Source organism: Mustela nigripes, unplaced genomic scaffold, assembly GCF_022355385.1.
Source record: "Mustela nigripes isolate SB6536 unplaced genomic scaffold, MUSNIG.SB6536 HiC_scaffold_20, whole genome shotgun sequence".
Classification (NCBI taxonomy): Eukaryota; Metazoa; Chordata; class Mammalia; order Carnivora; family Mustelidae; genus Mustela; species Mustela nigripes.
In genome coordinates, this window is record NW_026739436.1 from 1837624 (window position 1) to 1850081 (window position 12458).

General features: G+C 37.9%; 1 protein-coding gene across 12 annotated transcripts in view; it reads left to right on the top strand.

Annotated features, from left to right (window-relative positions):
* The first annotated feature begins 2419 nt into the window (after positions 1 to 2419).
* LOC132008020 (gamma-taxilin-like) overlaps positions 2420 to 12458 on the top strand; it is a 39798-nt gene continuing 29759 nt past the window's right edge. For 3 of the 12 annotated variants that reach the window (XM_059386382.1, XM_059386392.1, XM_059386383.1), the window contains exon 1: positions 2420 to 2515. In XM_059386382.1, the coding sequence (XP_059242365.1) occupies positions 2444 to 2515 (72 nt within the window). In that variant the 5' untranslated portion in view covers positions 2420 to 2443. The other 9 variants (XM_059386389.1, XM_059386393.1, XM_059386384.1 and 6 more) reach the window with 8 other exon arrangements.

The following is a 12458-nucleotide window of genomic DNA, read 5'->3' on the forward strand; positions in this document are numbered from 1 at the left end:
AAAAAATTAATAAAAAAAAATGAACTATAAAGTATATATAGTATGGAAAAGGCATGAGAATAAACATACAGATTTTTTTAGAAAGATAATTTAAAGTAAAAATTCGAAAGATATTTTAGAATATACATAGTATTTATTTTAGAATATTTAGAATTTATTTAGAATATTTATGTTAGATAAAACATAGTAAACATAATAAATACAAAATAAGTAAGAAAATAAACAGTGACATGTATGATCACTTGATTTGCAAAAAGAGTGTCAAAATCATTTAATGGGGGAAGAGAGTCTCTTGCATAAATGGTGCTGGGATAACAAGTCACCAACAAATAAAAGAATGCAACTGGACTCTACAATACATCATGTACAAAAAGCTATTCAAAATTGTTTTAAGAATATTTAGGAATTCAAAATTCTTATAAATATAAGAATTAAAGCTATATGTTTTAGGAGAAAACATAGCTACAAATCATGTTCTAGGATTAGGCAACAGCTTCTAAGATATGACATCAAAAGTACACATGTAAAATAAACTGAGTTTTATCAATATTAAAAACCTTTGTGTGGCAAGAGAAATGAAGAAAGTAAAAACTTAACTCCAAAATGGAAGAAGTATTTATAAATCATATGTGATACAGATTTATATCCAGAATGTGTGAAAACTGTTACATCCTAGTAACAATAGATAGCCCAAATTTTAAAAGGGCTAATGATCTAATTAGACATTTCTCCAAAAAGATATACAAATGGCCAATAAGCACAGGAAAAGATGCTAAATATTATTAATCAAGGGGGCAGTACAAATCAAAACTATGATATCTGATTCATACCTATTTGGTGGCTATAATCAAAAGAATGAATAATAGGAAGCATTGTTGAGAATATGGATAAATATGTTGCTACTGGGAATATAAAATTGTGCAGCTCAAGACAAAACACTGTTGTCAGTTTTGCGATAAATTAAGCATAGAATTACCATATGATCCAGCAATTAGAAAATTAGTAAATACCCAAAGAACTCAAACCAGATTCTCAAATATTTGTTAAGAAAAGTTGATGGCACAATGGTGTTCATAATAGTGAAAAGGTGAAAACAATGCAAATGTTCATTCGCAGATGATTGGATAAAGAAAATGTGCTAAGACCGGGGTTTATACGGAGCCCTAGAGTGATCTGAAAAACTAATGGATACGACCATCATTATTATAAGTGAAAGAAACCAATTGCTAGGCTTAGGGAGAATGTGAAGTGATTGTTAGTATAGTTTTTTTGTGGTTAGATGACGAAAATATTCTGGACTTATATAGTAGTGAATGAACCTCTTTTTTTTTTTTTTTAAGATTTTATTTGTTTATTTGACAGAGAGAGATCACAAGTAGGCAGAGAGGCAGGCAGAGAGAGAGAGAGAGAAGGAAGCAGGTTACCCGCTGAGCAGAGAGCCCGATGTGGGACTGGATCCCAGGACCCTGAGATCATGACCTGATCGGAAGGCAGTGGTTTGACCCACTGAGCCACCCAGGCGCCCATGAATGAGCATCTTTATAGATACTGTAAAAATTATTCAATTGTACACTTAAAACATGGAGAATTGTATGGAGTGAATTACACCTTTAAAAAAAGTCTTAAGTCTTGATTTTATCAACTGGAAACAGAATGTTCAGGAATCCTCAGAGCAACCTCAGAGCATTTCATATTACTACAACAACCAAAATGGAACAGCAAAGGAAATGTATTGTAAACCTAATAAGAAAGCAGTGGCTCACGCAGTAGAATCTATTCAACAAGTATTAAACGCCAACTATTTGTGGAGCTATGTTTTTAAAGCTCGAGAGGGGCAGTCAGCACTTAACAAAACATGATTGTCATCCCACAGTAATCTGAAACTGGTGAAGGACAATCAAGGTTATGATGGTTTGGTGGGTGGGGGGCGCTTTGTGCAGATATCTGAGAGGCAAATAATAATAGCCAATACACTTTTCCTAGGTGTGAGGCCGCCGTATAGCTTAATGCAATAGGGAAAACAGAAGCATATAATTACTCTATACGACCATGACGAATTAACTTCCCAAACACTAAATACTTATACTTTTTCGAGTATTTTCCACATTCTGAACATTAGATCCCCTTGAAAACTACAAATCCCAATAGGCTATGCGTGCAGAGCAGGGATTACTTTTCCTTTCTCAAAATCCTGAATTACGCTGTAAACACTATTTAGGCTCGGTGAGATGGGAACACGCCGCTTGCAAGGCGTGTCGGTTTTTCCCAAAGTCTTCATCCGGGAATTTGCAAACTCGCGCGGCCAGTACAGCACAGAGGCGGAAAAGCCGAGCCCAATATTCCCCACACCCATCCCCAGCCTCTCTTCTGGAGCCAACCTCTTCCGGTCACGTGAAAGGCCTCGTGTGCGCGATTGGTTTCGGGGGTGCAGAAGCGGGGATGTATGTTTTACGAGCTTCCGTGCTGCTGGTTAAACTGCGGTTTTGGTTGCTTCGGTCAACCCTCAGCGACTCAGGTCAGAAGGGCCGTGCGGGAGGAGGCGACCGGTATTCCTAGCAGGTCCGTCGGATAGATTCCCTGATCTCCACTGGCTGCCGCATTAGAGGGTGAGGGAGAATACGGTTTTTTATAAGCTGGTTTTTAACTCTTGTTTACTTTACCCGTCGGACGAATATCGGCCTTCTTCCCTCCTGGGGGGAGCACTGTTGGAGTAAGTATTTGTTTTTAATCCCTGGTCCGATTGAATGAGGAGGAAGAAACTGCTAGGGTTTAGGGACGTGCTCCTGAGAGAGAAGGAAAGGCGAAGCAGCGGTGAGCCAGGTGTGACAGCCACGTGCGGACGGCGCCGCGGGGCCCCGGGAGCCTGGTGTCCTCTCTCCCAGCCCCCGCCGTCCCCGTGCTCCCCGCGCTGGGCACCACCGTCGGGAGACTAATTGAGGTCAACAGCTAGCCCTCAGGTTTCGGCGGGTGCACGAGGAATTGCGCAGGATGCTCCTTGGTAGAGCTCTTGCGTAGTTTCATAATGGCGGGGGAGCTGTCGCTACGCTGCATTTTTCCTTTCCAGGTCTTTTCCTTTACTTTTCGCGGGCGCTGGATTGTAGGCTGCTGTGAAGTACCTTGTTATGGCCGCGTGGTTACTGAGACCTTGGCTCTTGGCGTCACCGATTTGTCGACACTGAGGTGGTGCCAGAAGACCTCAGTCCAGTGAACTTGGCAAACGTTGTCTTGTAGAAACTTCTTTCTAATTGATGTTTTTTCTTACCTTTCTTGTTCCTGACCTTTGAATGCCTCTTCTATACACTTTAGTCTCTCAATCTGTGATATATCCTAAAAATATTTCCTTATTTTATTTACGTCAGGGAATTTTCATTGTCTCTCTGAATACAGAAAGATGGAGCCCTCCTTAAGATTGGGAAAATTTGACTTGTTCTGGCTCAGTGTGTAGGGTTCGGAAAAGTTCGCACAATGGATGAGCTGCCCTACACTATCCTGTTTTCATAGCCCTGGAATGGAGAATTGCAGGGAAGATTCTGGAAGATGAAAACCCCGTTTCTTTTTCCCTTCACTTGGACCTATTGAGACATTCACTCCTATATGAAATTACGGAATAATAATCTTCTAACAAGTTTAATGAATTTAAAAAGTCAAGTTTATGTTTAATCTAAGTGTCAAGAATTAGCTTTTGAGGGTCTGTTTCAAATGTCAGGTATTTTCGTGTGTCACTACAAGATGTTACTAACTTCTCACTTGTCTTTTCTGCCCGCTTATTACTCTTCATGCATTTGAAAGAAAGGTCCAGTAGATACCTGCAGAATTGAAAGGGAAGCCATGTATTCAACATGCTCCAGGGATTCAGAATTGTCACTAATAAGACAGTGATGTTGAGGGTCTTTCCCTCAGGAAAAAGTCTGATTTAAACTCAAAAACAAATTGCTATTTTGGACTAAGTTCTGCTTTATGCTGCTTAGGATGAGAGTAGAGATGGGTTGAATTAGGAACAAAGTTTTACTCAATTAGCATTTTATTTACTTTAAAGATTTTATATATTTGTTTGACAGACAGAATACAAGTAGGCAGAAAGGCAGGCACAGAGAGGAGGAAGCAGGCTCCTGTATGAGTGAGCAGGGAGCCTCATGCGGGGGTTCAGTTCCAGGATCCTGGGACCATGACCCAAGCCAAAGAAAGGCTTTAACCCACTGAGCCACCCAGATGCCCCTCAATTAGCATTTAAATTTAAAAGGTCAGGCTAATGACATTTTGTGTTAATAGTTGGTCATGAATAATCTGAATCTAATAGTGCCTTAACTGTCTCATTTCATCTACCAAATTAGAGTCCTCTGCCAAACCTTTCCTGAGCATTTTTTTAGTTTTGTTATTGAACAACATGGAATTGAAAAATATGATAAAATATTAGTTTTTCAGTTTTTATTTTAAAATTGAATATCTGCTACCTGTATGTATCACTTTTACATAGGTACTTTAAAACTCTTTAATTTTTAAGTATTCTCACTAACTTGAAAAAATACTTAACACTAGGCTAAGTGTTCCTTTGTTCTTTCTTAGGAATCTGAAATAATTATTATTGTTTTTAACATTGGGGAAATTAAATAAAAACAAATAAATCTTGTTCCTCTTTACCCAAGAAGATGGACTTTATTGGGTTCTTATTTTAGAAATACCTATTTTTCCTTTCACTTAGTTTGTTATTGCTTATATCCTTTGGGGTTCTCTTAGATGTATGTAAATTTGTGATTGTTAATTTTCCTGGATTGACATTTCAGTCAATATATAACACATTTGTCTCTTAAAACAGTTTTTGCCAGAACATCTTTTTATCTAGTTTTAGATTGCTACTCTACTTTTCCTTTTTTTTTAAATGGAATATCTTGTTCCGTCTTTTAAAAGTCCTACAATTTGTGTTCTTGTATCTGAGGTGAGTCTCTCCTAGAAGGCATGTAGTTGGATTATTCATTTTCCTTTTTTTTAATACTTTATTTCAGAGAGAGCAAAAGAGAGCATGAGTGGGAGTCCAGAGGTGAAACTCCATGCTGAGTAGGCAGGTCAGTGCAGGGCTCAATCCCAGGATCCCTGGAATCATGACCAAAGCCAACGTAGATGCTTAATCTACTGAACCACCAAGGCACCCTGGATTATTCATTTTAAAATCCAAGTGTCATGCTTGCTTAATTAATTAATTAATTTAAAGCTTATTTGTCAGAGAGAGAGAGCGCACACAAGCAGGGGGAGGAGCAAAGGCAGAGGGAGAAGCAGGCACCCCACTGAGCAAAGATCCCTATGCTGAACTCTGATTCCAGAATCCTGGAATCATTACCTGGGCCTAAGTAACTGACCGAGCCACTCAGGCATCCTATATACTTTGTTTTATTAATTGTAAAGTTTACTCCATTTACATTAAGAATAATTACTAACAGAGACAAATTCACTTGTGTTAATTTGTTTTTCTAGGTCTTTTTTCCCTCTATCGCTGCCTTCTTTTGTGTTTGTGTTTTTGTAATGTAACATTTTAATTCTCATTTCTTTTTCTGTATCTTGTTTAGTTTTCTTATTTTTTAGGAATTATAATTGATAGCTTCAGCTTATAACATGAATCTGAATTAACATCAATTTATTTTGAGTGGTATACAGAAAGTTTACTTCTTATAGTTCTGCCCTCTTCCTTTCTTTCATTGCAGTGTCTTAAGAATATATCTTTATGGATTAGAATAGTTGTATTAATATTTGTAATTTTTGTTTTAATCATGGACGGAAAAAAAAGATAAAAGCCAAAATGTAATAATATTGGCTTTCTTATGTAGCTGCCTTTGCTATTGTTTATTTCTTTGAATTGTTTATTGGCTTTTGAATTGTTTATTGGCTTTGAATTGTTTATTGTTTATTGGCTTTGAATTGATGAGTGATACCTTTTCACTTTTGTCACAGGATCACCATTTTCATTTCTTGTAGTGGGGGATCTGCTCTTTTGCTTTAAATTTATTTTATTTATTTTTTTAATTGAACTGTGGTTGACATACTGTATTATATTGTTTTGAGGGGTACAACATAGTTCAACATTTTAATATATTATGAAGTGATCAACACGCTTAACCTGCTTACCATTTGTTACCATCTTCAGCTTTTGGTTATCTGGAAATGTTTTAATGCCCTTTTTTATTGTGAAGGCTAGATTTGCAGTTTTCATACCTAAAGTTTGTTTAGTTCATTGAATGTGTAGATTAATAGTTTTCATCAACTGTGAAAGATCTTGGGGCTGCTATTCAAAACAAAAAAGGTGTTTTTTTGGTAGGGGGCTCTTTCTCTTTCACTTCCCCTTTAACTTTCATTCTGTGTATGCTGGTTTGCTTCATGGTATATTACAAGTCTCTTATGCACTACTAATTGTGTTTATTCTTCTTTCTGTTTCTCAGACTATTTCAGTTGACCTAACTTCTGGTTTGCTGATTCCCCTGCCTGCTGAACTCTGCTATTGAGCCTCTCTCTTTAATGGATTTTCCTTTCATTATTGTACTTTTTGCTCTGGAATTTCTATTCGGTTCTTTAAAAATCCTTCTTTACTGATGCTGTTATTTTGTTCATATATCATTTTCCTGGATTTAGCACTTTGTGTAAGTTTCATTTTTTAACTTTTTGAGCATAGTTACAAAGCTTTGTTCAAAATATATGTAATGCTACAGTTTCCTCAAGGACCTTTTCTGTTCATTTATCTTATTATTCCTGTGATTTGCGCATCATTCCATTTTTCTTTGCGTAATTTGTAATTTTTCTGTTGACAAATAAATGTTGTGAATATTATGTTATTGTCAAACAAAAACAAATTGTGATTTGATAAGATACCTTATTCAAAGACTTTACTGCAATAGGGAGAACATACTGATTTTAGAAATCTGAAAGTATTTCAGAAGCAGAGAATGATTTTTCCTTTATTGGAAGGGATAAGTAGGGTTAGTAGAAACTTTTCAAGGGGAAATGAAGCAAGGAAAGAATGAGCAGACAGCATGATGAAAAATATGTCACAACTCTTCTGTGGATGACCTACTTAAGGGGGCGTAATCTTTGTTTTTGTGCTTACTCAGGAGTAAGTCAAATTCAGGGGCATGAGGAAGGAGAGAAATTTGTCTAAAGTTTGGTTAAGAGAAGGCAATGAGTAAGATATGTGCTGTGGTGAACATTGAACTCTGGAAGCCAGATTCTTCCCCTACGCTTTGTTCCTTGTTGGTGCTTGTTGGGGGTGTAGTTGTTTAGTAACTTTTTATGCTTTGGATGATAAGAGCTGTTTTGTAAAAGTAATAAATGTTTTGTATGGCTTTAGCTAGAGGTCAGCCAATGATTTGAAACAGATTTCTTTGAAAACAGGGAACTGAAAATAAACCCAGTCTTTGCAAATGGGCTCCATTTGGGGAACTCCTTAATACTTATCCAGGACATTTAGAACTTGCCTTAGCTTGTACTACCACCTTGAAAATAGCAAGATGTAAAAGTGTAGGGTCTTTGAAGTCTCTTCTGAGCGTGTATTCTTCACTTTCATATGTCTGGTCTTCTAGAGTCCCTGGTATACTTGGAGACTTTTCAAAGCTCTCTTCCATGTATCTTCTTTTTCAAATTTCTCATTTCCATGCTGTTTGCCTTATGTTTTCTTTTTAGCCCAGAATAGGGGTTGCAGCTGTTACTTCAGATTTTATACTAGGAGGCTATACTAGTCTGAGAGATTCTAAGGCGGGGAAAACAAAGGCTCCTTGGGAGCTGCCTTGTAGCTCAAAATCCATCATCAGAGAGCTTAAGAACAAAGTTTCTGTTACCCACTCTGCCAACCGCCAAGTCACACCAGGAAGGCTAGCTACCTCCAGGCTATGGTTAGGGTCTGTTAGGCAGATAATTAGAAAGCCTCAGTATCCCTTTACTAAAATGTAGTTAGCAGTAGCTTCTTTCTTCATTTAGCCTTTCTGTGGTGATTGTAAGTTTTGATTATATTTCAGAGTTTCAGAAAATTAAATTTGGATTTTTATGGGAGCGTAATCATTGCTTAGTATAGGAATGGGTTTTTGGAAGCCCTGCTTCATTGTTTTTAGTCATGTGTTTCTCTCTAGTGTAACCTTAATTTTGTAAAGTAGTGGTATCTGGATAATATATCCAGTTAACAAACAAAACAAAACAGAAAAAACACAGCAAACCTTTCTTAGGTGGCATAGCTCCTAATTATGTTGCAGATGGTTTAAGCTAGAGCAATGAAGATACAAGGGAAAATGCTTTATTTCACCCCCTATTTGGATTATCCTGGCTTAATAATACCAATCACTTCACAAATGGAGATCTTATTTATAAGTTATAGTTGATCAAAAAGGAAGTGGTTGGAACTCCTCTCCCTGTTTTCCTACCCAGTTCCAGGGCATGTTCCCTAAAGTTGGGTTTGCCTGATAATAATTTAAGGTATCCTTATTTACCCCCCAAAGGCAACAGTTCTCTAATTTTTTGGCTTAAGAAGTAACTTAACTGTTACTTAATTTCACTTTTAAGATAACTTAAAAAGCATTGATGACTCCCATATAGAATCTTAAGCCCTATCAGAACTTTTTCTAATGAGCTCTTTTAAAATCTAAAGCTCTGTTTTATGCTTTCGATTCATCCTGTCCATTGAGTCGTTTTGTAATGCATTGTCTTGTGGAAAATATTGAGTCACTGAGTTGTATAGCTCTTTCACATGTTCTATAATATTAGACTATCATAGTTGTTGATACCATGATCAATCTCATCGGTAAAGTCTTTATGTACCTGGAGTCTGCCAGTCATGGTGGCTGAATGAAATTTTCCAAAATTCTAATTTTCATTTGAATTTTCCCATTGGAACAGATACTGTCTATTGTTTATTCTTGTGAGCTTGTTTAATTCATTTTCTGCAAAATGCCTTGCAAATAACCAAATTTGAATAATCACAGTAACTAGAAACTACATAGGGTCAGATAAATAATTTCACTTACAAACTAATTTTTTTGCAATAGTTTATGACTTTTATCTTGAGACAAAAGACAGTTTTTTACAATAACACATAACCAAGAGTTTTCACATTCACACCTATTTCCTGAACCTCAGTTCCTTCAGGGTGATGTAAAGAGAACCAGGTGATGTTTGGATTTCATAAGAGGAATCCTAAGCTTAGGGAACCTGACTTTTATAATGTGACAGAATGGTGGCTGCTCAAAGATGCCCATGTCTTAAACAGCGACCTGTAAATTATCTTATTGGCCAAAGGGACTTGGTGTAGATGTGTTTACAAAGATGGGGATTTTGAGGGATTATCAGGATGGGCCCAGAGAAATTGCAAGCATCTTTATAACAGAGGGAGGATGACAAGAGTCAGAGTGAGAGTGAGGGCATTGTGCATAAGACTTGGTTTGCTGTTACTGGCTTTGAAGATGGAAAGAAGGGCCAGGAGCTAGCCTCCATTAAAGTCAAGGAAATGGATTCTCCCATAGACTTTTGATGTAAAATAATAAATAAGCCACAAGGCAATTTATTATAGCAGCAATTGGCAACATGCCAATAGACAAATATGTCTGCTGCTTTAGAGTAGACATGATTTCTGTTTTTTCACCCAAGGCTGTTTGTTGTATAGAGATCCTTGTAAAGATAGCCTGAAACAAAGACAGCAGTGTCTCTGTCCACAGGAGAAGCAGAAACACTGTCATGGGTTCTAGTGAATTTTCCCTTGGGTACACAACTCCATTGGCCACACTGTTCTATCTGATTAGTATCTGGCTAGGACCATATTTTTTCAGTTTATCTGATGGATACTGTCAACATGACTCCCAAGCATCAGAAAGAGCCCAAGTGGCAGGATTAACTTCAGATCTACTGCAGAAAGTTGGATGGCTTTCTTCCATGAGGCTCGTGTTGACCTTTCCGCTGGTGTGGAGTGTGGATCATTGAATGGTCTACAAGTACTGGTTGTGTTTCCTTAAAGAATTGATCATTTTTTGACCACCGCTAAGGGAGAAGACACAGTTTTTTGAGGGTTGCAAGTTAATGCACAACTTCTGTGAAAGAAGAGGCACATATTGTACCTCTGTAAAGAAAGTGTTTATGATTTGGGGGCTTCCAAAGTAGTACTTAAATCATGTGTTCCCAAGTGGGCAAAATTTTAGAGTGCTTTACAGCCTAGCTCCCTAGAGAAACTTGTAAATCTTATAATTTAAGTAATTGAATTGTATCCTCTTCGCCTTTTTGAAAGGCCTCCCTGAGACCACTCTGTCCTATTTGCCCTGTCAGTTGTGTCAGCTGGATTCCATTTGTTGGAATGGAATAATGGAACCCTTCTTGGAACTCTGGAATAACTTGGTGATGACTAGAGGAATGAGGGCAGGAAAGACATTCAGTCACTTACCAACATAAGTGTATTATTTGGGGGATGCAGGAGCTGGAGCATCCATTGCTGCTTCCTTTTAAAAGATAATAATCTTATCGTCTGAGCTATCTGGTTGGAAGTTACTTTCATCAGTGTGTCAGATCCAAAGAGATTTTAACACTTTGAGAAGGCCACACCAGAGTATATTTTTAATGAGGAACAGTTTTGGAAGACATAGGATAGTATTACTTTGCCTCCTCAATGCTCCTCAGTCTAACCTGTTACTCAGTGCCTCGATTTTATAACTGCCACAAAATGGGCGTATCTAGTAGATTTAGCTTCACGTTTTGTCCAGTCATCCCCTACTTGTAGAAGTCCTTTTGTCCAGAAAGGTTAGGTACTTGAGGGATGGGGAAAGTTTTACAAACTGCAGAGATCCATTCTGACTTCTTTGACCTGTGTGGGCGATCATCTTAGGGACACCCCATCGGCTGTAGACAACTGGTCATTTTCCTTGCAGTATAGGACCATGTCAGTCCACAGAAGTATCCAAGTAGCTGAGCCAGAGTTTGATTCCTTTAGGCCCCATTTTGTACCTGAAGAATATACCACATGGATTGATTTGGTTTTGGTGTTAGGGGAATGAAAGAAGCATCAGCTTATGAAAGGTCAGGATGCTTTGAATTTCATTTAATGGTGTTCACATTGCCATGATCAGTGCAGTGACTATAATTCAGCTAGCAATGGTGGCAGTCTGAGTAGTGCAGGCTTGATCAATGGCTTCATTTTAGTTGCCTTGGGTATTTGTATGAATAGCTCAGATGATTTATTTAGTAGGTGTGATTGATTTTCATCTACCACTGTGTTCATCTGTGTTCATTGGTAGTTTTCTAAGCTAAACACCAAATAGTGAGGCTATAGTAAGGCTTTTCAGGGAATATAGGTCAAAGCAATGAGAGTTACCTTGAATTCTCTCCGCCAGCAGAATGTTTATACCCATTCTTGGTCCTTCATAATTTGCAATAAAACAGCCACCACAGCCAGCTACATATGGTTTAGTTTCATTGTAACTGAATCACCTCGTAAATGGGACCATGAGTTTGGAGAGCCTCTGTGAATCCTATTAGGGCAGTGTCTTTGCTTTAGGCAATGAATCTGCAAAATAATGCCTTCCACTTCTTTGTGTAATACTGAGATGAGACTTTGCTGGCTAAATTCTTGATACTACCATTTAAATTTAAGAAATAAAGTTTGTTGGGCCTTTCCCACGTGGTAAGTCTGATATACTGAGCTCACCCACCCCAAAAGAAAAATATTAGGCCAGAGACTCAGGAGAATTTCATTCACTAGGTATTCACTGTTTGCAAGAGCCTCGAGGTAAGATAATTGGTGCTTTTCAAAAAGGATACGCCTGGTGTGTGAGGAGGGCTGTTCTTTGCTTGCCTTATCATAGAGACTTGTAACATAAAGGAGTCTTTAGAGTTTGTGGGCCCCCAATGTACTTATTTGTGTGTTTCCTAAATGAGAGAATCCCTACTGGCAGCACTTCATACACTTCATATATTTCATTATACTTCATATCTAATATATATGTATGTATTTGTATAGTAATTTGTACTATACATTTAGCTTTGGGGGCAGCACTAACGGTACATCGAATAAGGCCAAATCAAGTTTGTCTGACTTCCTAGGTCTATTGTGGTGTGTGCCCCAGATGCCATTAGTGAAACAGAATCAGGTGGGTCAGTGACTTGGATAGCTGTTGTTAAGCAGAGACCTAAAAATTTGACTCTGTCTATTCCTCACAGTATGCGAGCATACTAGGATGCATGTGTGTGGACTTTGGTTCCATTTGGGGATGGGGGATTCTTGGTCTCAGCCCTAACCATCTCTCTCCTTAAGGTGGCTAAAGTCAGGGTGCACAGGAAGAAATTAGAGGAAATGAAGAAGGAGAGAGTAGGTCCACATCATACGTAAGAAGAAACATATATAAGAAGTATTTCTTCTTGCTTCTGAGCAGCATAACCAGGGTCTTTATAACTTTGCTTTCAAATGAAATGCCTTCACTTCTATTTAAAGGCCAGAGTGAGGGCCAGGAAGAGAT